Source organism: Leucoraja erinacea, chromosome 9 (genome assembly GCF_028641065.1).
Source record: "Leucoraja erinacea ecotype New England chromosome 9, Leri_hhj_1, whole genome shotgun sequence".
In the NCBI taxonomy this organism is placed as follows: Eukaryota; Metazoa; Chordata; class Chondrichthyes; order Rajiformes; family Rajidae; genus Leucoraja; species Leucoraja erinaceus.
In genome coordinates, this window is record NC_073385.1 from 66,921,349 (window position 1) to 66,942,477 (window position 21,129).

Here is a 21,129-nt window from a genome sequence, read left to right on the forward strand (position 1 = left end):
CCAGCTCAGCCAGTGCAGTGTCCCACACTCCCACCACCACTGTGACTGTGCGTTTACCACATGCAACAGGACATGATGTTCTGGGGCCTCTAGGGTTCTTGCCTGGGACACAAAGTGCTGGAGTAACTCAGCGGGTCAGGCAGCGTCTGTGGAGGACACAGACAAGCGACATTTCTTCAGTTGCTTGGTTTAGTTTATTGTCCCGTGTATCGAGGTACGGTGAAAAGAATGTGTTGCGTGCTAACCAGTCAGCGGGAAAAACAATTGAAGATTCGAATCCTCATTGGTTTCCACTCATGGGGGATAAACCCAACACCCAGTCTGTTACTGGGGATGAACATCTCATTACAGACAACACACTTGCTTCAAACCGATACATAACCCCCTCGGCAACTGCAATAGCTGCCACGTTTTCTGTTCTTCCTCGAGCTGTTTTTAACGTTGTTCTTGGATTAGCCGTGTCTTTACAACATTTTTCTTTCCTTTCCGCTTTTGCATAGGGAAGTACTAATGAGGTAAGATCTTGTGTTCCCGCAGGTTGCTATGTATTGTGTGGCTCCACTCTCCCTGTACTGTTCCCATATGGTCATCTGATTACTATCTAAATGGCATCAAGTTGGGAAAGGGGGAAGTACAACGGGATCTGGGGGTCCTTGTTCATCAGTCTATGAAAGTAAGCATGCAGGTACAGCAGGCAGTGAAGAAAGCGAATGGCATGTTGGCCTTTATAACAAGAGGAATCGAATATAGGAGCAAAGAGGTCCTTCTGCAGTTGTACAGGGCCCTAGTGAGACCACACCTGGAGTATTGTGTGCAGTTTTGGTCCCCTAATTTGAGGAAGGGCATTCTTGCTATTGAGGGAGTGCAGCGTAGGTTTACAAGGTTAATTCCCGGGATGGCGGGGCAGTCATATGCTGAGAGAATGGAGCAGCTGGGCTCTGGAGTTTAGAAGGTTATCTCATTGAAACATATAAGATTGTTAAGGGTTTGGACACGCTGGAGGCAGGAAACATGTTCCCGATGTTGGGGGAGTCCAGAACCAGGGGCCACAGTTTAAGAATAAGGAGGAAGCCATTTAGATCGGAGACGAGGAAACACTTTTTCTCATAGAGAGTGGTGAGTCTGTGGAATTCTCTGCCTCAGAGGACGGTGGAGGCAGGTTCTCTGGATGCTTTCAAGAGAGAGCTAGATAGGGCTCTTAAAAATAGCGGAGTCAGGGGATATGGGGAGAAGGCAGGAATGGGGTACTGATTGTGGATGATCAGCCATGATCACATTGAATAGCGGTGCTGGCTAAAAGGGCCGAATGGCCTCCTCCTGCAACTATTGTCTATTGTCTATCTTCACATAATGTGCTTTAGCAGATTTTCTTCAGGCCAATAACTTATTATGTAAAACATTGACCAAAACGCACATTATTGAAGGAACTCAGCAGGTCAAGCAGCATCTGTGGAGGGAATGGACAGGTGATGTTTCAGCTCAGGGCCCTTACGTTTAGTTTAGTTCAGAGATACTGCGCGGAAACAGGCCCTTCGGCCCACCGGGTCCGTGCCAACCAGTGATCCCCGCACATTAACACTATCCTACACAAACACACACAAACAATTTACAACTTTACCAAGCCAATTAACCTATAAACCTATACGTCCTTGTAGTGTGGGAGGAAACCTAAGATCTCGGAGAAAACCCACGCAGGTCACGGGGAGACAATAGACAATAGGTGCAGGAGTAGGCCATTCGGCCCTTCGAGCCAGCACCGCCATTAAATGTGATCAAGGCTGATCATCACCAATCAGTACCCCGTTCCTGCCTTGTCCCCATATCCCCTGACTCCACTATTTTTAAGAGCCCTATCTAGCTCTCTCTTGAAAGCATCCAGAGAACTGGCCTCCACCGCCCTCTGAGGCAGAGAATTCCACAGACTCACCATTCTCCGTGTGAAAAAGTGTTTCCTCATCTCCGTTCTAAATGGCTTACTCCTTATTCTTAAACTGTGGCCCCTGGTTCTGGACACCCCCAACATCGGAAATATGTTTCCTGCCTCTAGCGTGTCCAAACCCTTAATAATCTTATATGTTTCAATAATATATCCTCTCATCCTTCTAAATTCCCAAGCATGCAAGCCCAGAGAACGAACAAACTCCGTACAGACAGCACCCGTAGTCGGGATCGAACCCGGGTCTCCGGCGCTGCATTCGCTGTAAGGCAGCAACTCTACCGCTGCGCCACCGTGACCGCCCTTCTTCGAACTTTTTTGGGTCAAGAAGGATCCCGGCCCAAAACATCACCAAAGATAGACAAAATGCTGGAGTAACTCAGCGGGACAGGCAGCATCTCTGGAGAGAAGGGACGGGTGACGTTTCAGGTCAAGACCCTACTTCAGACTGAGTCAGGGGAGAGGGAGACAAGGAGATGTGCAAGGTGTGAAACCAAGAGATTAAAGGGAGCGAAGTTGAAGGAAAATGTAGAATTGTTAGCTTGGGGAAGGTGACAACGAAGCAAACAGAGATATAAATTACTCAGGAGGTCAGTCTGACTGGTCAAAGAACTAGGATGGGGGTTGGATGGAGAGAGGGGGAAAGCAAGGGCTACTTGACGTTAGAGAAGTCAATATTCATACCGCTGGGGGTTGTAAGCTGCCCAAGCGAAATATGAGGTGGTGTTCCTGAACCGTCAGCTGTCCATTCCCTCCACAGATGCTGCCTGACCCCCTGAGTTCCTCCAGCACTGTGTGCTTTGCTCAAGATTCCAGCATCTGCAGTCTCTATTTTGTCTCTATTGTAAAAGTTAGGTCATTTTTTGAATTTTTAAGCAGCATTGAAATTGAATTTTCATCTTTTACTAATTACTTTTGCAAACAATTTGTAAAATATTCACTCTGAAAATGTCCTGAGCGCCTGGGGCAATGCAGCAAACAGCCCTTATTGATTACATTCTGGATTTCACGGTCGTTTGGCAGGGAAGCAGGCCATTCGGCCCAACTCGTCCAAACCCACCAAGATGCCCCATCTAAGCCTGTCGCATTTTTCCCTTATCCCTCTAAAGCTTTTCTACCCATGTACCTGTCCGATTGTCTTTTAAATGTTATAACACTTGCCTCAACGACCTCCTCTAGCAGCTCATTCCATGCACCCTCCACCCACTGTCCGAAAAAGTTGCTCCTCTGGTTCCTATTAAATAGAATAAAAGGATGTTCCTTTGGGAAGGAGATGAGGAGGAATTTCTTTAGTCAGAGGGAGGTGAATCTGTGGAATTCATTTCCACAGAAGACTGTGGAGGCCCATCATTGGTGATATAGATTCTTGATTAGTGCGGGTGTCAGGGGTTATGAGAAGAAGGCAGGAGAATAGAAACATAGAAAATAGGTGCAGGAGTAGGCCATTCGGCCCTTCGAGCCTGCACCGCCATTCAATATGATCATGGCTGATCATCCAGCTCAGTATCCTGTTCCTGCCTTCTCTCCATACCCCCTGATCCCTTTAGCCACAAGGGCCACATCTAATAGGGTTAGGAGGGTGACATAGATCAGCCATGATTGAATGGCGGAGTAGACTTGATGGGCAGAAAAGCCTAATGCCCCTGTCCCACTTAGGAAACCTGAGCGGAAACCTCTGGAGACTTTGCGCCCCCCCACCCAAGGTTTCCGTGCGGTTCCCGGAGGTTTTTGTCAGTCTCCCTACCTGCTTCCACTACCTGCAACCTCCGGCAACCACCTGCAACCTCCGGCAACCACCTGCAACCTCCAGGAACCGCACGGAAACCTTGGGTGGGGCGCAAAGTCTCCAGAGGTTTCCGTTCAGGTTTCCTAAGTGGGACAGGGGCATTACTCTGCTCCAATCACTTATGAGAAATCTTTCCCCTCTCACCTTAAACCTCTCTAGTTCTTGATTCTCCAACTCTGGGTAAAAGACTCTGTGCATCCACCCTATCTATACATCTCATGATTTTGTACACCTCTGTAAGATCACCCCTTATCCAAGGAAAGTCCAACTTTCCCAACCTCTCCCTATAGCTCAGGCCCACATCCTTGTAAATTCCTCAATTTTACGTAAAAACAATCACTTGCCCAGATGGTTCAGACATTCTATTATTCCTCCTTCTTTCAAAGTTTATCTCTTACTGCCAATCATCGCTTGGGAGTCTTGGAGTAAATTTGATTCTAAACTAACACTGTATTTCAATAGTGGTAATTTTAATCACTAAATCAGGGCAATTAAATTTAAACGCACCCGATGAAAGAATTGCACAATTAAAGGCATTTAAAAATGTTATTTCAACTTGCGAAAGTTCCACGAAGGCACTGCAGTGATGCAGATACCTCATGAGAAGCAGCATTGCCGTGATTAGGCTTTAGTGATACAGACTTTAGTGTAGTCCTTCAGCCTACACTATCATTGATCATGTGTACACCATCAGTTTACCGTATCTCTACAAGTTAAAGCAGGCAGTTTGCACAAAAGCCCAAGACTGCATAAATGTTAGAGTCACAGAGTGATACAGTGTGGAAACAGGCCCTTCGGCCCAACTTGCCCAAACCGGCCAACAATGTCCCAATTGCCAGCACTAGTCCCACTTGCCTGCACTTGGTCCATAACCCTCCAAACCTGTCCTATCCATGTACCTGTCCAACTGTTTCTTAAACGATGGGATTGTCCCAGCCTCAACTACCTCCTCTGGCAGCTTGTTCCATACACCCACCATCCTCTGTGTGAAAAAAGTTACCCCTCGATTCCTATTAAATCTTTTCCCCTTCACCTTGAACCTGTGTCCTCTGGTCCTCGATTCCCCTACTCTGGGCAAAAGACTGTGCATCTACCCGATCTATTCCTCTCATGATTTTGTAAACATCTTTTCCCCATAGTGTTGCCCCTTTTCATTCTGCCATTCCTAAACGTGAATTCCAGAATGCTTGAAGCTCCCATCTTGTTGAGCTGATCACTGCCTGGTGATTTCATTAACATTGATTTCATCAGTTAAGGCTTTTCGTGGGTCAGTAAAATACTGCAGTTATTGTTTTAAACATTTGTTCCAATTAATATATTCTTATCTATTAATAAACTGTCATGCCCTTAAAAACAGTGTTTAATTTACAGTAGATCACGTGTCTATCGTCCAGTTGGCTGTACCAAACAACTTAGAACATAAGTAACAGGAATGGGTAACAGGAATGGATTTAGCTAAAGCCACATACTAATTTTTTTAAACATTTTTTTCCAAGTGTATGTTTGAGCAATGGAACAATACTGAAGCCTAACAGCTCCCTAAACACAATAACACACAAATAAATAGAAAAGAATCAGTAATACATTAAATTAACAGTTTTCACACCTTACCCTTCCATATCTCTGTGTCTCCCTCTCCCCGGAAGAAGGGTCTCGACCTGAAACGTCACCCATTCCTTCTCTCCCGAGATGCTGCCTGTCCCGCTGAGTTACTCCAGCATGTTACGATACGATAGATCTTTTCCCAGGAGGGAAACTGATCCACCAACAGTGTAAAAACACAAGACACATGAAATATGGAATGAAAGTGACGAGTGGAAAGGATTGGGGATGTGCAAAGATCCGGGAACGGAGTCAGTCTCAGTCTACCCCACGACAGAACGGGGAGGAGTTGTACAGTTTAATAGCCACAGGGAAGAAGGATCTCCTGTGGCGTTCTGTGCTGCAGTTAAACCAGTCTGTTGCTGAAGGTGCTCCTCAGGTTGACCAGTGTGTTATGGAGGGGGTGAGCTGTATTGTTCCGCAGTTTTGAGGAGCATCCTCCCCTCCAAGACCACCTCCCATGAATCCAACTCCGCTCCCAGGATGGAGCCAGCCTTCCTGTCCGCGGCCTTTGCCCTGTTGCCCCAGCACACGGCAGCGACGAAGATGGCACTGGCTACCACCGATTGGTAGAACATCTGCAGCATCTCACTGCAGATGTTGAAGGAGCGGAGCCTTCTCAAAGTCAAGTCAAGAGAGTTTATTGTCATGTGTCCCAGATAGGACAATGAAATTCTTGCTTTGCTTCAGCACAACACAATATAGTAGTCATAAATAAATACAGATCAGATCAGTGTGTCCATATACCATTGAATAAATAAATACACACATCCGTAAACAGATGTGCAATAGTGCAATAGGCTGTTATAGTTCAGCGTTTGTTTGAAGTTGGGTTTAATAAGTCTGATGGCTGTGGGGAAGTAGCTATTCCTGAACCTGGATGTTGCAGATTTCAGGCTCCTGTACCTTCTACCTGAAGGTAGCAGGGAGATGAGTGTGTGGCCAGGATGGTGTGGGTCTTTGATGATGCTGCCAGCCTTTTTGAGGCAGCGACTGCGATAAATCCCCTCGATGGAAGGGAGGTCAGAGCCGATGATGGACTGGGCAGTGTTTACTACTTATTGCAGCCTTTTCCTCTCCATGGCGCTCAAATTGCCGAACCAAACCACAATGCAACCGGTCAGCATGCTCTCTACTGTGCACCTGTAGAAGTTAGAGAGAGTCTTCCTTGACAAACCCACTCTCCGTAATCTTCACAGGAAGTAGAGGTGCTGATGTGCTTTCTTTATAATAGCATCAGTGTTCTGGGACCAGGAGAGATCTTCAGAGATGTGCACGGCCAGGAATTTGAAGCTCTTGACCCTTTCTACCATCGACCCGTTGATATAAACGGGGCTGTTGGTCCCTCTCCTACTCCTTCCGAAGTCCACAATCGGTTCCTTGGTTTTGCTGGTGTTGAGGCCAGATTATTGCGCTGGCACCATATGGACAGTTGCTCGATCTCTCTTCTATACTCTGACTCATCCCCATCAGTGATACGCCCCACAACAGTGGTGTCGTCAGCGAACTTGATGATGGAGTTTGCACTGTGACCGGCTACGCAGTCATGAGCATAGAGTGTGTACAGCAGGGGGCTGAGCACGCAGCCTTGAGGTGCTCCCGTGCTGATTGTTATCGAGGATGAGGCATTTCCACCAATACGGACAGACTGTGGTCTGTGAATGAGGAAGTTGAGGATCCAATTGCAGAGGGATGCGCAGAGACCCAGTTCTGCGAGTTTGGTAACCAGCTTCTCAAAAAGTACAGGCGGTTCTGTCCCTTCTTGTACACGGCCTTAGCGTTCCTGGACCAGTCCAGTTTACTATCCAGGCACACTTCCATGTATGTGTACTCCCAGGTACACTGCGCATCCACACCATTGATGGTGACAGGGGACAGGGGTGTTCCTCTCCTCCTAAAGCCCACCACTAACTCCTTAGTCTTGTCGATGTTGAGCTGCGGGTGATTCAGCCCACACCACTCAATGGTTGCTGTCTACACCTCTGTAGTCAGCTCCCCTCCCCTCACTGATGCAGCCCACAATTGCAGAGTCATCTGAAGACTTCTGCAGGTGGCAGAAGTCCGAGTTATATCTGGAGTCCGAGTTATATCTGAGGAGGTGTAGATGGTGAACAGGAAGGGAGAGAGGACCATCCCCTGGAGGGGCCCCTGTGTTGCTCACCACCATGTCAGAGACACAGTTCTGTAGCCTGACATATTGTGGTCATCCAGTCAGGTAGTTGGTGATCCAGGACACCAATGGAGCATCCACCTGCATCTTCATCAGTTTGCTCCCTAGCAGTGCAGGCCGGGTGGTGTTCAAAGCACTGGAGAAGTAAAATAAAACCACGACTCTCACAGTGCTCCCCGGCTTATCCAGGTGAGCATAGGAATGATGGAGCAGGTGGATGATGGTGTTCTCAACCCCCATCTTTGTTTGGTAAGCGAACTGCAGGGGGTCCAGGTAGGGTTTAAACAAGGGTCGCAGGTGAGTGAACACCAGCCTCTCCAGGGATTTCATGATGTGTGAAGTCATTGGAGGAGCTGGGACTTGTCCTCTTTGGTACAGGAACCAGGCAGGATGTCTTCCACATCACAGGAATCCTCTCCAGGCTCAGGCTGAAGAGATGCTGGAGTACTCTGCACAACTGGCTGGCACACACACACACACACGCCTTGAGGGCTGGCACCATCAGGACACGTGGCTCTGCCTGGGCCAAGCCTGCTCAGCTCCCTCCTCATCTGCTCCGTCTGAAGAAGGGTCTCCACCCGAAACGTCACCTATTTCCTTCGCTCCATAGATGCTGCCTCACCCGCTGAGTTTCTCCAGCATTTTTGTCTACCTTCGATTTTTCCAGCATCTGTGCAGTTCTTTCTTGCACTGCTCAGCCTTGATGGGCGGGCGAGACAAAGAAAGGGCAGAGGAAGTGGACCAGGGGGATTGAGGGGGAGAGTCTGGTTGCTTTCCCTCCCCAGGCCACTGGTCACCTTGTAGCCTGTAATACTCCACACCCCCTTCATGTTGTTCTGCTGACGTTTCCTTGTTGTCGACCTTGCCCTGTCTCAGTCTCGCCTTCAGCTCTTCCTGCACCCGTTTCACCTCCTCGCTGTCACCCTTCCTGAAGGCCCTCTCGTCTGGTCGAGCAGGGCCTTGCTCTTCCACTGGTGACCCCGGGCTTGTTGTTGGGGAATCAGTCTCCTCACGGACAGCGTTATCCACACAGAACGTTATGTAGCTGGGAAGTCCATCAATGTCCCTCTCCATGGAGTGGACATCCCAGACTGTGACCTTAAAACAGCCCCACAGAGTGTCACAGGCCTCACTGACCTGGTGGCCACAGGCAGCCCCTGGACCGGCGGCTTATACCTGGCTAGGAGGTGAACCAGGTTGTGGTTGGATCTTCCCAGTGGCGGAAGGGCTATGGAGCTGTACCCCTCTTTAACATTGACATACAGCAGTACCAGTGTTTCATATCCCTGGTGGGACAGACAACATACTGAGTGAAGGTGGGTAAGGTAGTGTCCACGTCACGTGGTTGAAGTCCCCGGGGACCTGGGTGTTGCGTCTGGAGTCTCACGGTGACTGTGTGGATGAAGTCACACGCACATGGACAGAGGAATGTAAACAGCCACCACGATGGCGTGTGAGAGTTCCCTGGGCATATAGTATGTACAGAGAGTCCGGGCTACACACACACGCTCCTTAACCGTGATGTGACCAGGGTTGTACCATTTGTTGTTAGTGAGAATAGCAAGGCCCCCACCTTTACACTTGCCACTCCCTCTGCAGTCCTTGTCCCTCCCCCCAAACAGTCCGAAAGCCGTCCGTACTGGCATTGGACTCAGGGATATCCTGGTGGAGCCATGTCTCCGTGAAACAAGTCAAGTCAAGTCAAGTTTATTTGTCACATACACATACGAGATGTGCAGTGAAATGAAAGTGGCAATGCTCGCGGAACAACAAAACAACCAAACAAATTATAAACACAATCATAACACACATATTATTTTACATAATAAATAATAGAAGGAAAAACGTTCTGTACAGTTAGTCCCTGGTGAGAAAGGCGTTTACAGTCCGAATTGCCTCTGGGAAGAAACTCCTTCTCAACCTCTCCGTTCTCACTGCATGGCAACGGAGGCGTTTGCCTGACCGTAGCAGCTGGAACAGTCCGTTGCTGGGGTGGAAGAGGTCTCCCATGATTTTGTTTGCTCTGGAGTTGCACCTCCTGTTGTATAGTTCCTGCAGGGGGGCGAGTGAAGTTCCCATAGTGCGTTTGTTCGGCCGAACGCACTACTCTCTGCAGAGCCTTCTTGTCCTTGGCAGAGCAATTCCCAAACCAGATGGTAATGTTCCCGGACAAGATGCTTTCCACCGCCGCTGCGTAGAAGCACTGGAGGATCCTCGGAGACACTCTGAATTTCCTCAATTGCCTGAGGTGGTAAAGGCGCTGCCTTGCCTTACTCACCAGTGCTGAGGCGTGTGATGACCATGTCATATCCTCAGAGATGTGAACACATCACACTGCTATGACGGTACTCCCTCTGGGGCCCCACGAGTGCAGCTAACTCGTCCATGTTGGTAGCCAGTGATCTCACCTTGCCGTTGTGCTGGAAGGCAAGTCTGGCTCGAACTGCCTTTTCTCCGCACGTAGTTGCTCCTCAGTTCCTTGGGGATTTCTGGTGTAGTACGGGAGATGCCAGCCGGTCGGGACGGTCGGATCTCCAGCAGCTGATCCCTGGTGTGGACAACAAAGAGACCGGCACCTAATTGTCGCAGCCACAGCGCAGAGACAACGATACGGTGAAAAACTATTTCCCCGACAAGGAACGAGATGAAAAGCTTCCCCCACCACAACATGGTGCGAAAAACTAACCAACTAACCAACTAGGCTAGACAGAAACTCACCATCTATGGAGCGAAGGAAATAGGCGACATTTCGGGCTGAAACCCTGTTTAAGACTGATGTAACCAGATCTAACTATCCAAACAACTAACTAACCAAAGGTAGACACAAAATGCTGGAGTAACTCAGCGGGACAGGCAGCATCTCTGGAGAGAAGGAATGGGTGACGTTTCGGGTCGAGACCCTTCTTCAGACCTGTCTATTTTCGGTATGAGACTAGGTAGCCAGACTATAAGTGCAAATCTGCAGCCTGTAGATTCAAGGAAATATCTACAGGTACTTATGTTAGTTTACATTTGTCAGCAGTCTTCGTGTTAAAGTATCATTAAAGTATATTATATACACCTGCAAATGAATCGCCCTATGCACCACAGTCTCCTAAAAACAATGTGTTTACATAGAAACATAGACAATAGGCGCAGGAGGAGGCCATTCGGCCCTTCGAGCCAGCACCGCCATTCAATGTGATCGTGGCTGATCGTCCCCTATCAATAACCCGTGCCTGCCTTCTCCCCATATCCCTTGATTCCACCAGCCCCTAGAGTATCTAACTCTCTCTTAAATCCATCCATTGATTTGGCCTCCACTGCCCTCTGTGGCAGGGAATTCCACAAATTCACAACTCTCTGGGTGAAAAAGGTTTTTCTCACCTCAGTCTCCCCTTTATTCTAAAACTGTGGCCCCTGGTTCTGGACTCGCCCAACATTGGGAACATTTTTCCTGCATCTAGCTTGTCCAACCCTTTTATAATTTTATATGTTTCTATACGAACCTCCCTCATCCTTCTAAACTCCAATGAATACAAGCCTAGTCTTTTCAATCTTTTGGTTCAATGTGTTTGACAGCTTGTGGTGGGATCAATCCACAGATATCAGTGAATGGCCGCGTGGTATCCAGCCACAGCACAGGATTGTTGAATGAATGGGTTTAATAAATAACTAAAAGATAGACACAAAAAGCTGGAGTTTCTCTGCGGGACAGGCAGCATCTCCGGAGAGAGACGGATTGGGTAACGTTTCGGGTCGAGACCCTTCTTCAGACCGAGAGTCAGGGGAGAGGGAAATAATAGGCAATAGGTGCAGGAGTAGGCCATTCAGCCCTTCGAGCCAGCACTGCCATTCAATGTGATCATGGCTGATCATCCCCAATCAGTACCCCGTTCCTGCCTGCTAAATGCATTTCGTTGTCTCTGTACTGTACACTGACAATGACAATTAAAATTGAATCTGTTCTCCCCATATCCCCTGACTCTGCTATCTTTAAGAGCCCTATCTAGCTCTCTCTTGAATGTATCCAGAAAACCTGCCTCCACCGCCCTCTGAGGCAGAGAATTCCACAGACTCACCAATCTCTGTGAGAAAAAGTGTTTCCTCGTCTCCGTTCTAAATGGCTTACTCCTTATTCTTAAACTGTGGCCACTGGTTCTGGACTCCCCCAACATCGGGAACATGTTTCCTGCCTCTAGCGTGTCCAAACCCTTAACAATATTATATGTTTCAATGAGATTCCCTCTCATCCTTCTAAACTCCAGAGTGTACAAGCCCAGCTGCTCCATTCTCTCAGCATATGACAGTATTAACCTTGTAAACCTTAAGGAGTTGGACAGGCTAGATGCAGGAAGATTGTTCCAGATGTTTAAGAAGGAACTGCAGATGCTGGAGAATCGAAGGTACACATAAAAGCTGGAGAAACTCAGCGGGTGCAGCAGCATCTATGGAGCGAAGGAAATAGGCAACGTTTCGGGCCGAAACCCTTCTTCAGACTGTTCCAGATGTTGGGGAAGTCCAGAACAAGGAGTCACAGTTTAAGGATAAGGGGGAAATCTTTTAGGACCGAAATGGGAAAAACATTTTTCACACAGAGAGTGGTGAATCTCTGGAATTCTCTGCCACAGAAGGTAGTTGAGGCCAGTTCATTGGCTATATTTAAGAGGGAGTTAGATGAGGCCCTTGTGGCTAAAGGGATCAGGGGGTATGGAGAGAAGGCAGGTACGGGATACTGAGTTGGGTGATCAGCCATGATCATATTGAATGGCGGTGCAGGCTCGAAGGGCCGAATGGCCTACTCCTGCACCTAATTTCTATGTTTCTATGTAAACCTACTCCCTCAATAGCAAGAATTTTAAATCTTTTGGTTCAATGGCGTTGGCAGCTTGTGGTGGGATCAATCCACAGATATCTGTGAATTTAAATGGCCACATGGTATCCAGCCACAGCACAGGATTATTGAATGAATGGGTTTAATAAATAACTAAAAGATAGACACAAAAAGCTGGAGTTTCTCTGGGGGACCGGCAGCATCTCCGGAGAGACGGATTGGGTGACCCTTCTTCAGACTGAGAGTCAGGGGAGAGGGAAACACAGGACAAATGAAATGAACGATGTGCTGCAGTTCCTTCCGACAGATTCAGTTTCTAATCAGTGGTTCCCCAAGTAATGTAGGTTTGACCCATGTGGTGTAATAGTCACAGAGTCATACAGCCCCTTGGTCCAACTCATCCGATCATGCCCTGTCTAGGCTTGCCCCACCTGCCTGTGTTTGTCCCGTGTCCTTCTAAACGGAGTTCACTTTTTAAATGATAAGAATTATATATCACCACATGGGGGGGGGCATCAGGATTTTAGAGGTGATTAGGTGGGGCATGGCCAAAAAAAGGTTGGGAACCACTGTACTAGTACCTGTCCAATTGTCTTTTCGATGTTATCGTACCTGCCTCAACTCCCCTGTCTGGCAGTTCGTTCCATGCAGTCACCACCCTCTGTGGAACAGGTAACACTGCTGTCAAGGTCTCTCTGAGCATAACGGGGGCTATTTTTGTGTTTATACAGGCACTATTCAGGCTGTACGACGCGGCTACAAGCCACAGGCACATATACCACCACACCTTCCCTGCAGCACAACCAGAAAGCAGTGCCGACACCAGGAAGAAAAAATGACTTGCCCAGATCCCTCAGCGTACAATCACAAGGGAGAAACGTTGTTGTTATTGTGCATTCACATGCCACTAATCCGAGAAGTGCTACATAAACGGAAAGCCAACTATAGCTTAAATCTAAATGAAATGGCACTTCAACACTTGGACACTGTGCAGGCTGTCACTTAGTTCCATTTGCAAATTGTTCTGTGGGGATATGTGTTTGCATGATCGTGTTAACTGTCGATGAATCTAATGTTCTTCCATTAAGAATAATCAATAATTTTTAAAACATCTCAAAAGAACAATCTACATTTTCAGGATATTTGTCTTCCGTAATTCCTTTTCTAATTCAGCATTGCACATTTATTGAATGTTTGTCCAAACACAATTTAAAATTGCTTGTTTCCTTTACAGTCTTAACAGAGTGTGCAATGTATTAAAACAAAGATATCATTTCTGTTTACGGAGACAAGCATTTGAACAAATGTATGATGAATTTGTTTCGTTCTTTTAGGATAGCTGTGGATGTCACAATATATAAAAAGATGTTATTTGCAAATACATGTGCTTCGATTTACAGCCATCGCTGGCGGTCAACATATTGATAACGATAAGCTAGTGCTGCATTGGAGCAGAGCACAAATACACTATGTATCAAAATCACCTGAAGTAGCTGCACCCTTCTGAACAGTCACACAGCACGGAAACAGGCCCTTCGTCCCAACTTGTCCCTGCTGACCAAGATACCCAATCCTATTTGTCCACATTTGGCCCATATCCCTCCAAGTCTTTCCTCTCCAGTTTGTCCAAGTGTCTTATAAATGTTGTTATAGTCCCTGCCCCACTGGCAGCTCATTCCATGCACCCACCACCCTCTGTGTGAAAAGGTTGCCCCTCAGGTTCCTATTAAATCTTGCCCCTCAGCTTGAGGATACGCCCTCTGGTTCTTGATTCCCGGTCCCTGAGAGAACGGCTCTGTGCATTAATACTTTGATTCTGCAGTGTAGCGGCCATCATTGCGTAAAGGAAGCCCTGAGCTGACAGAGAGAACAGTACAAAATCATCGTATCGTCTGCAGTCAAAGGAAAACGGTTTCATAAAAATGGTTGTAAATGATGTAGTAACGCTGTCTCAACTACTTGTTGCTGTTATAACGTCCACACCCAGGGCCATTTTAACAGACAAACTTATAGGTTCGGCACAAACACACTATCAAAATTAAAGAACATACTCCAGGTAAAACATTCTGTAGCCCTGCGCTGTTTATATGCTGGTCTGTCCGTTGATACCAAAAATCTTTGTGGACTTTAACTTATTCCATTTTTTTAAAAACTGCTGGAGGAACTCAGCAGGTCAGGCTGCATCTGCGGAGGGAATGGACAGATCAGGGTCTCTCACTCAATCTGAAGTAGAGTCCTCGTGTCCTTTCCCCACCACAGAGGCTGGCTGACCCGCTGGGTTCCTCCGACACTTTGTGTTTTGCTCAAGATTCCAGCATTGGCAGAAACCACATTCATAATGAAGTGATTTCTAGTGATAGTTATTGCAGTTACATAGAAACATAGAAAATAGGTGCAGGAGTAGGCCATTCGGCCCTTCGAGCCTGCACCGCCATTCAATATGATCATGGCTGATCATCCAACTCAGTATCCTGTACCTGCCTTCTCTCCCTTTAGCCACAAGGGCCACATCTAACTCCCTCTTAAATATAGCCAACAAACTGGCCTCAACTACCTTCTGTGGCAGAGAATTCCAGAGATTCACCACTCTCTGTCTGAAATTTTTTTTCTCATCTCGGTCCTAAAAGACTTCCCCTTATCCTTAAACTGTGACCCCTTGTTCTGGACTTCCCCAACATCGGGAACAATCTTCTTGCATCTAGCCTGTCCAACCCCTTAAGAATTTTGTAAGTTTCTATAAGATCCCCCCTCAATCTTCTAAATTCTAGCGACACTCAAAACTAACATCTCCACTTACCCATCCAAAGCACAAATAAGGAGGAAGTATTTTTATAACGCAAAGAACTATTCACCATTAAAAGTTTTTTTCCCATCTTGTTTGTGCAATGCTTCCTTTATGAGATGTTAAACTGAGCTCGGCTGCATGTTTGACGGGGGAATAACATGGTCGACGTAAGTCCAATTCTTCCCTTTGAAACTTTTATATTAAATATGCAGAAATTACATGCATAACAATTGATAAACCCAACTTGAAAAGATGATCAATTCACAGTCCGGACACGAGCAAGTTGACATACAGGACTAGTCCCACTTGCCTGGATATAACCCACATCCCTCTAAACCCTTCCTATTCTGCTCCCCCATTACTTGTCCACTTTCTGGGTGATCATCATAGCAGCTACAACCTGCTCAATGAAGTAAAGCCCCTGTCCCACTGCTCGAGGTAATTCAAGAGTTCTCCCGAGTTTTCCCCTGATTCGAACTCGTAGCGGGGTCCGTAGGAGTTCGTGGATGTCTCGCAGCGGCTCGTACGAGTAAAAAGCAACAATTGTTTTCATCGCGAGTATTTTTTTTTACTCGTGGACATTTTTTGTAGGGATGAAAAAACGTCACGAGTTTCCCGGATTTCCCAAGTACCTACCGTTAGCATTACACGACATCCACGAACTCCTACGGACCCGCGACGGACATTCTCCGAGTTCGAATCGGGGGGGGGGGGGGGGAAACCTCGGGAGAACTCTTGAATTACCTCGTACAGTGGGACAGGCGTTTAAGTTGCACAAGAGGCCACAGGGAGGTGGAGGCAGCTGGTGTTTTATTCAGAATCAGAGTAGATGTGCTGGAAATGTGTCGTGTTCTGTGCGATTTTCACTGTTTATTGAATGTGAAAACTCATTTTAAGTGTTAAACACTGACTTACCAGTTAAAAATTAGCGTTTTGTCCCAGCTTCATAGATTTAAACTATTTGACATTATATATAATACCCGTTTAAAATTACTGTGCTGTTCATTTTATCTATTATGTTACATTACTTTATGGTTACAGGCCCGACTCTGAATACCACATCAGTTATTTTTAGTCTTTTATACAAATATAAACAGTGGCGCAGCGGTAGAGCTACTGCCTCACAGCGCCAGAGACCTCGGTTCGATCCTGGCTACAGGTGCTGTCTGTAGGGAGTTTGCACGTTCTCCCCGTGACTGCGTGGGTTTTTTCCGAGCTCCGGTTTTCTCCCACACCCTCAAATACGTACAGGTTTGTGGGTTAATTGGCTTGGTATCAATGTAAATTGTCCCTAGTGTGTGTAGGGTAGTGTTAGTGTGCGGGGATCGCTGGTCAGTACGGGCTCGGTGGGCCGAAGGGCCTGTTTCTGTGCTGTATCTCTTTAAAAAAATGGATTCAAACTTGGAAATAATTGTGCCCGATCATTGATAAAATAGATTTATAACAAATATGAATCCATTCTGATTATGACAACTTTTACACAGCAGAAAGTGATCAAAACCCAAAGTGATGATGGAAGTTGCACCTCGCCCTTCTCCAGTCAGGTGTCAGCCAGGTATCGAGGGCTCCAGAAAAAACAAATGTGTCACGAAGCCTCGTAGCTCAGAGACAAGGGCCCAACACAGCTCCACTCATGCAACTTCAAGGATCATCCCACAGCTCCAGTGCCCTACTTCAAGGCTGTTCAGTAAAATAAACCAGCACAGGCTTCTGTGCTTGGAGCTATCCAAGTGGCATTTAAATTTTGTATCCGTTTTTAGCGTGTAATGTCATTCTTTGCACTTTTTAAAAATTCCGTTTAAAATAAAGCTGAAGTGCGTTTAAATATTGTTATATTACAGAAAAACAGCAATTTGTTCTTGCCTTATTGTAATTGCTTAAACCCTTTGATAAATAAATAGAGCTACAGTGATCATTCTTGCTTCACCAGATGGTTTAACACAAATATACATTTTACATCAATTTTCTAATGTAATCATGGCGAGTTGCTGCCTCACAGCGCCAGAGACCCCGGTTCAATCCCGACTACAGGTGCTGTCTATACGGAGTTTGTATGTTCACCCCGTGACCTGCGTGGGTTTTCTCCGCAGTCTTCGGTTTCCTCCCACACTCCAAAGACGTACAGGTTTGTAGGTTAATTAGTTTGGTATAAATGTAAATTGTCCCTAGTGTGTGTAGGATAGTGTTAGTGTGCGGGGATCGCTGGTCGGTACGGACTCGGTGGGCCGAAGGGCCTGTTTCTGCGCTGAATCTCTAAACTAAACTAAACATGCGTAGCCACTCCCTGCCTCAACAACCTACTTCAGTCCCTCTGGTAGAAGCAGTTATTGTCGTTTCGTCAAATAAACTGATCATTCATATCATTTGGTAGACAAAAATGCTGGAGAAACTCGGCGGGTGAGGCAGCATCTATGGAGCGAAGGAAATAGGTGATGTTTCGGGTCGAGACCCTTCTTCAGACAATTTCATATCATTTGCAACTCGATGCAGGAAATAAGCAATGGACCAGAACGTTTTAACATTGATAACATTATGAGAGGCATAGATAGGGCAGACAGTCAGAACCTTTTTCCCAGAATGGAAAAAAAAGAAATACTCGAAGGGGTTGCTTTAAGGTGAGAGGGGCAAAGGTTAAGGGAGATGTGTTAGGCAAGTTTTCTTTCACAGAGGGTGGTTGAGGCCTGGATCACGCTGGCTGGCAGGGGTGGTGGTGGAGGCAGTTATGATAGTGGTGTTTAAGAGGCTTTTGGATAGGCAGCTGGATATTGAGGGTTATGGATTATCTGCAGCAGATAAATATTAGAGTTGGCATCATGTTCAGCATGGACATTCTGGGCCGAAGGGCCTGTTCCTGAGATGCACATGATTTTCCTTGATTGGACAGAATGCTGTAAACTTGCCGAGAGGTTGCCTGGATCTGGTGAGCTGTTGTGTACAGTGTGACCAGGTCACCCACAGGTTGGTGAACATGCTTCCCCCCCTTACACTGGATGGCAGCCCCCTCACATGTTGCATTCATTTGGAACACACATGGACCCAACTCCACAGCACAGCTGAAAAACATCAGCCAACCAGTTTGAGACTTGTTCATAGGGATAGGATCAGAATTCGGCCATTTGGCTCTGCCATTCAATCATGGCTGATGTATCTCCCCCCTCTTCAACCCCATCCCCATTCTTTCTCCCCATAACCCCTGACACCCGCACTAATCAAGAATCTGTCAATTTACACCTTAAAAATATCCATTGACTTGGCCTCCTCAGCCATCTGTGGCAAAGAAGTCCACAGATTCACCACACTTCCTCCTCATCTCGTTTCTAAAGGTATGTTCTTTAATTTTGAGGCTGTGTGTGGCCTCTGGTCCTAGACTCTCCCACTAGTGGAAACATCCTCTCCACATCCACTCGATCCAAGCCTTTCACTATTCGGTAAATTTCAGTGCGGTTCCACCCACATCCTTCAAAACGTACTTCAGCGAGTACAGGCCCAGAGCCTTCAAACACTCATCATGTGTTAACATAATAATTCTCGTAAATCTCCTCTGGACCCTCTCCAGAGCCGGCACATCCTTCCTCAGATGCGGGGCCCAAAACTGCTTGTGCTTTGTGTGGGTTGCTGACACAAACTAGATGAAATGCCAACAGTTAGTCATAGAATCGGAAACAGCTCTTGGGCATAATTTGTCCACCACATCCAAGATCTCCCATCTATACTAGCCCCATTTCCACACATTTTCCCATAATCCTCCAAACCTTTCCCGTCCACGTATATCTGTCCAAATTCACAAATAAGCTAAATTATTCAGCATTTTCAGTTTTGAACCAATTCTGCCTCAGAATAAGTGGGGTTTAGTTTAGTTTAGAGATTCAGTGGCAAAACAGGCCCTTCGGCCCACCAGGTCCGCGCCGACCAGCGATCCCCGCACACTAACACTATCCTACACACATTAGGGACAATTTACATTTGTACCAAGCCAATTAACCTAGAAACCAGAACGTCTTTGGAGTGTGGGAGGAAACCGAAGATCTCAGAGAAAACCCACAGGTCACGGGGGGAACGTACAAACTCCGTACAGGCAGCACCCGTGGTCGGGATCGAACCTGGGTCTCTGGTGCTGTAAGGTAGTAGCTCTACCACCGTGCCACCCACAACTTCTTGCCAAACATGCTGCCTCTCCCGCTGAGTTACTCCAGCATTTTGTGTCTGCAAATACTGTCCGATTGTACCTTCTCCCCATGACCTGCGTGGGTTTTCTCCGAGATCTTCAGTTTCCTCCCACACTCCAAAGACGTACAGGCGTGTAGGTTAACTGGCTTGGTGTAAGTGTAAAATTGTCCCTAGTGTTAATGTGCGGGGATCGCTGGTCGGTGTGGACTCGGCCTGCTTCCGCGCTGTATCTCTAAATTAAACTAAATAAGACTGACCTCCAACCTCATCTACTGCATCCGCTGTTCCAGGTGTCGACATCCCTACATCGGCAAGACCAAGCACAGGCACGCCGATCGTTTCGCTGAACACCTCCGCTCAGTCCATCGTAACCAACCTGATCTCCCGGTGGCTCAGCACTTCAACTCTCCCTCCCATTTCCAATCTAGCCTTTCTGTCCTGGGCCTCCTCCATTGTCAGAGTGAGGCCCAGCGCAAATTGGTGGAACAGCGCCTCATATTTCGCTTGGGGTAGTTTACACCCCAGTGGTATGAACATGGACTTCTCTAACTTCAGATAGCCCTTCCTTTCTCTCTCCATCCCCTTCCTCTTCCCAGTTCTCCCACTAGTCTCACTGTCTCCGACTACATTCTATCTTTGTCCCGCCCCCTCCCCTAACATCAGTCTGAAGAAGGGTCTCGACCCGAAACGTCACCCATTCCTTCTCTCCAGAGATACTGCCTGCCCCGCTGAGTTACTCCAGCATTTTGTGTCTACCTTCGATTTATACCAGCTTCTGCAGTTCTTTCTTACATAAATAAGACCACTATTGCCTTCATAGCTTTTCAATCATAAGGCTAATAATGAACAGCATTTTATCAAAAGTAGAATTGGCTAAAAAAAAAACGTACTTGCCTTGAACTTGGCGTGGACACAAAATGCTGGAGTAACTCAGCGGGACAGGCAGCATCGCTGGAGACAAGGAATGGGTGACGTTTCCGGTCGAGACCCTTCTTCACCAATGCGTCCACAGTTTCCAGAGCCACTTCCTTAAGTACCCTGGGATGCAGTCCATCAGGCCCTGGGGATTTATCAGCCTTCAGTCTATCCAACGCCATTTCCTGCCTAATGTGGATTTCCTTCAGTTCCTCCATCACCTCTGACACCACTGTGCTTGGACGAATCACAGATGGGGACGAGTCAGAGTGTAGAAGTGAGATCGACCGACTGACCAAATGGTGCCAGCACAACAACCTGGCTCTCAACATCAGTAAGACCAAGGAACTGATTGTGGGCTTTGGTAGGGGAAGGATGAGGACCCACAATCCTGTTTATATCAATGGTGGAGAGGATCAATAACTTCAAATTCCTGGGCGTGCATATTTCCGAAGATCTTTCCTGGACCCAACACACCGATGCAATTGTAAGGAAGGCACATCAGCGACTCTACTTCCTGAGAAGATTACGGAGATTCGGTATGTCGAAGAGGATTCTCCTAAACTTCTACAGGTGCACAGTAGAGAGCATTCTGACTGGTTGCATCGTGGCCTGGTTCGGCAACTGCCCAGTCCATCACCGGCTTTGACCTCCCCACCGTCGAAGGGATCTATCGTAGTCGCTGCCTCAAAAAGGCAGCCAAAATCATCAAGGACCCACACCATCCTGGCCACACACTCATCTCACCATTGCCATCAGGAAGACGGTACAGGAGCCTGAAGACTGTAATGTCCAGGTTCAGGAACTGATTCTTCCCCACAGCCATCAAACTATTAAACACAACGAATAAGCTATGAGCTCTGAACTGCAAAAGACTATATTACTATTTGTTATTTGCACTACATTTGTTATTTATTGAACTTTTTCTTTTTTTCCCCGTTATATACAATGTTTA

At 47.0% G+C, this 21,129-nt stretch overlaps 1 protein-coding gene across 5 annotated transcripts in view; it reads left to right on the forward strand.

The window, feature by feature from the left end:
- The window catches only part of atl1 (atlastin GTPase 1), a 73,750-nt gene extending 56,745 nt beyond the window's left edge, over positions 1-17,005 (forward strand). For 2 of the 5 annotated variants that reach the window (XM_055641105.1, XM_055641109.1), the window contains exons 13-14: positions 501-515; positions 13,039-15,805. In XM_055641105.1, the coding sequence (XP_055497080.1) occupies positions 501-515; positions 13,039-13,146 (123 nt within the window). In that variant the 3' untranslated portion in view covers positions 13,147-15,805. Of the gene's footprint in view, positions 1-500; positions 516-13,038; positions 15,806-16,576 lie in introns of those variants that run through there. The other 3 variants (XM_055641106.1, XM_055641107.1, XM_055641108.1) reach the window with 3 other exon arrangements.
- Positions 17,006-21,129: the final 4,124 nt, after the last annotated feature.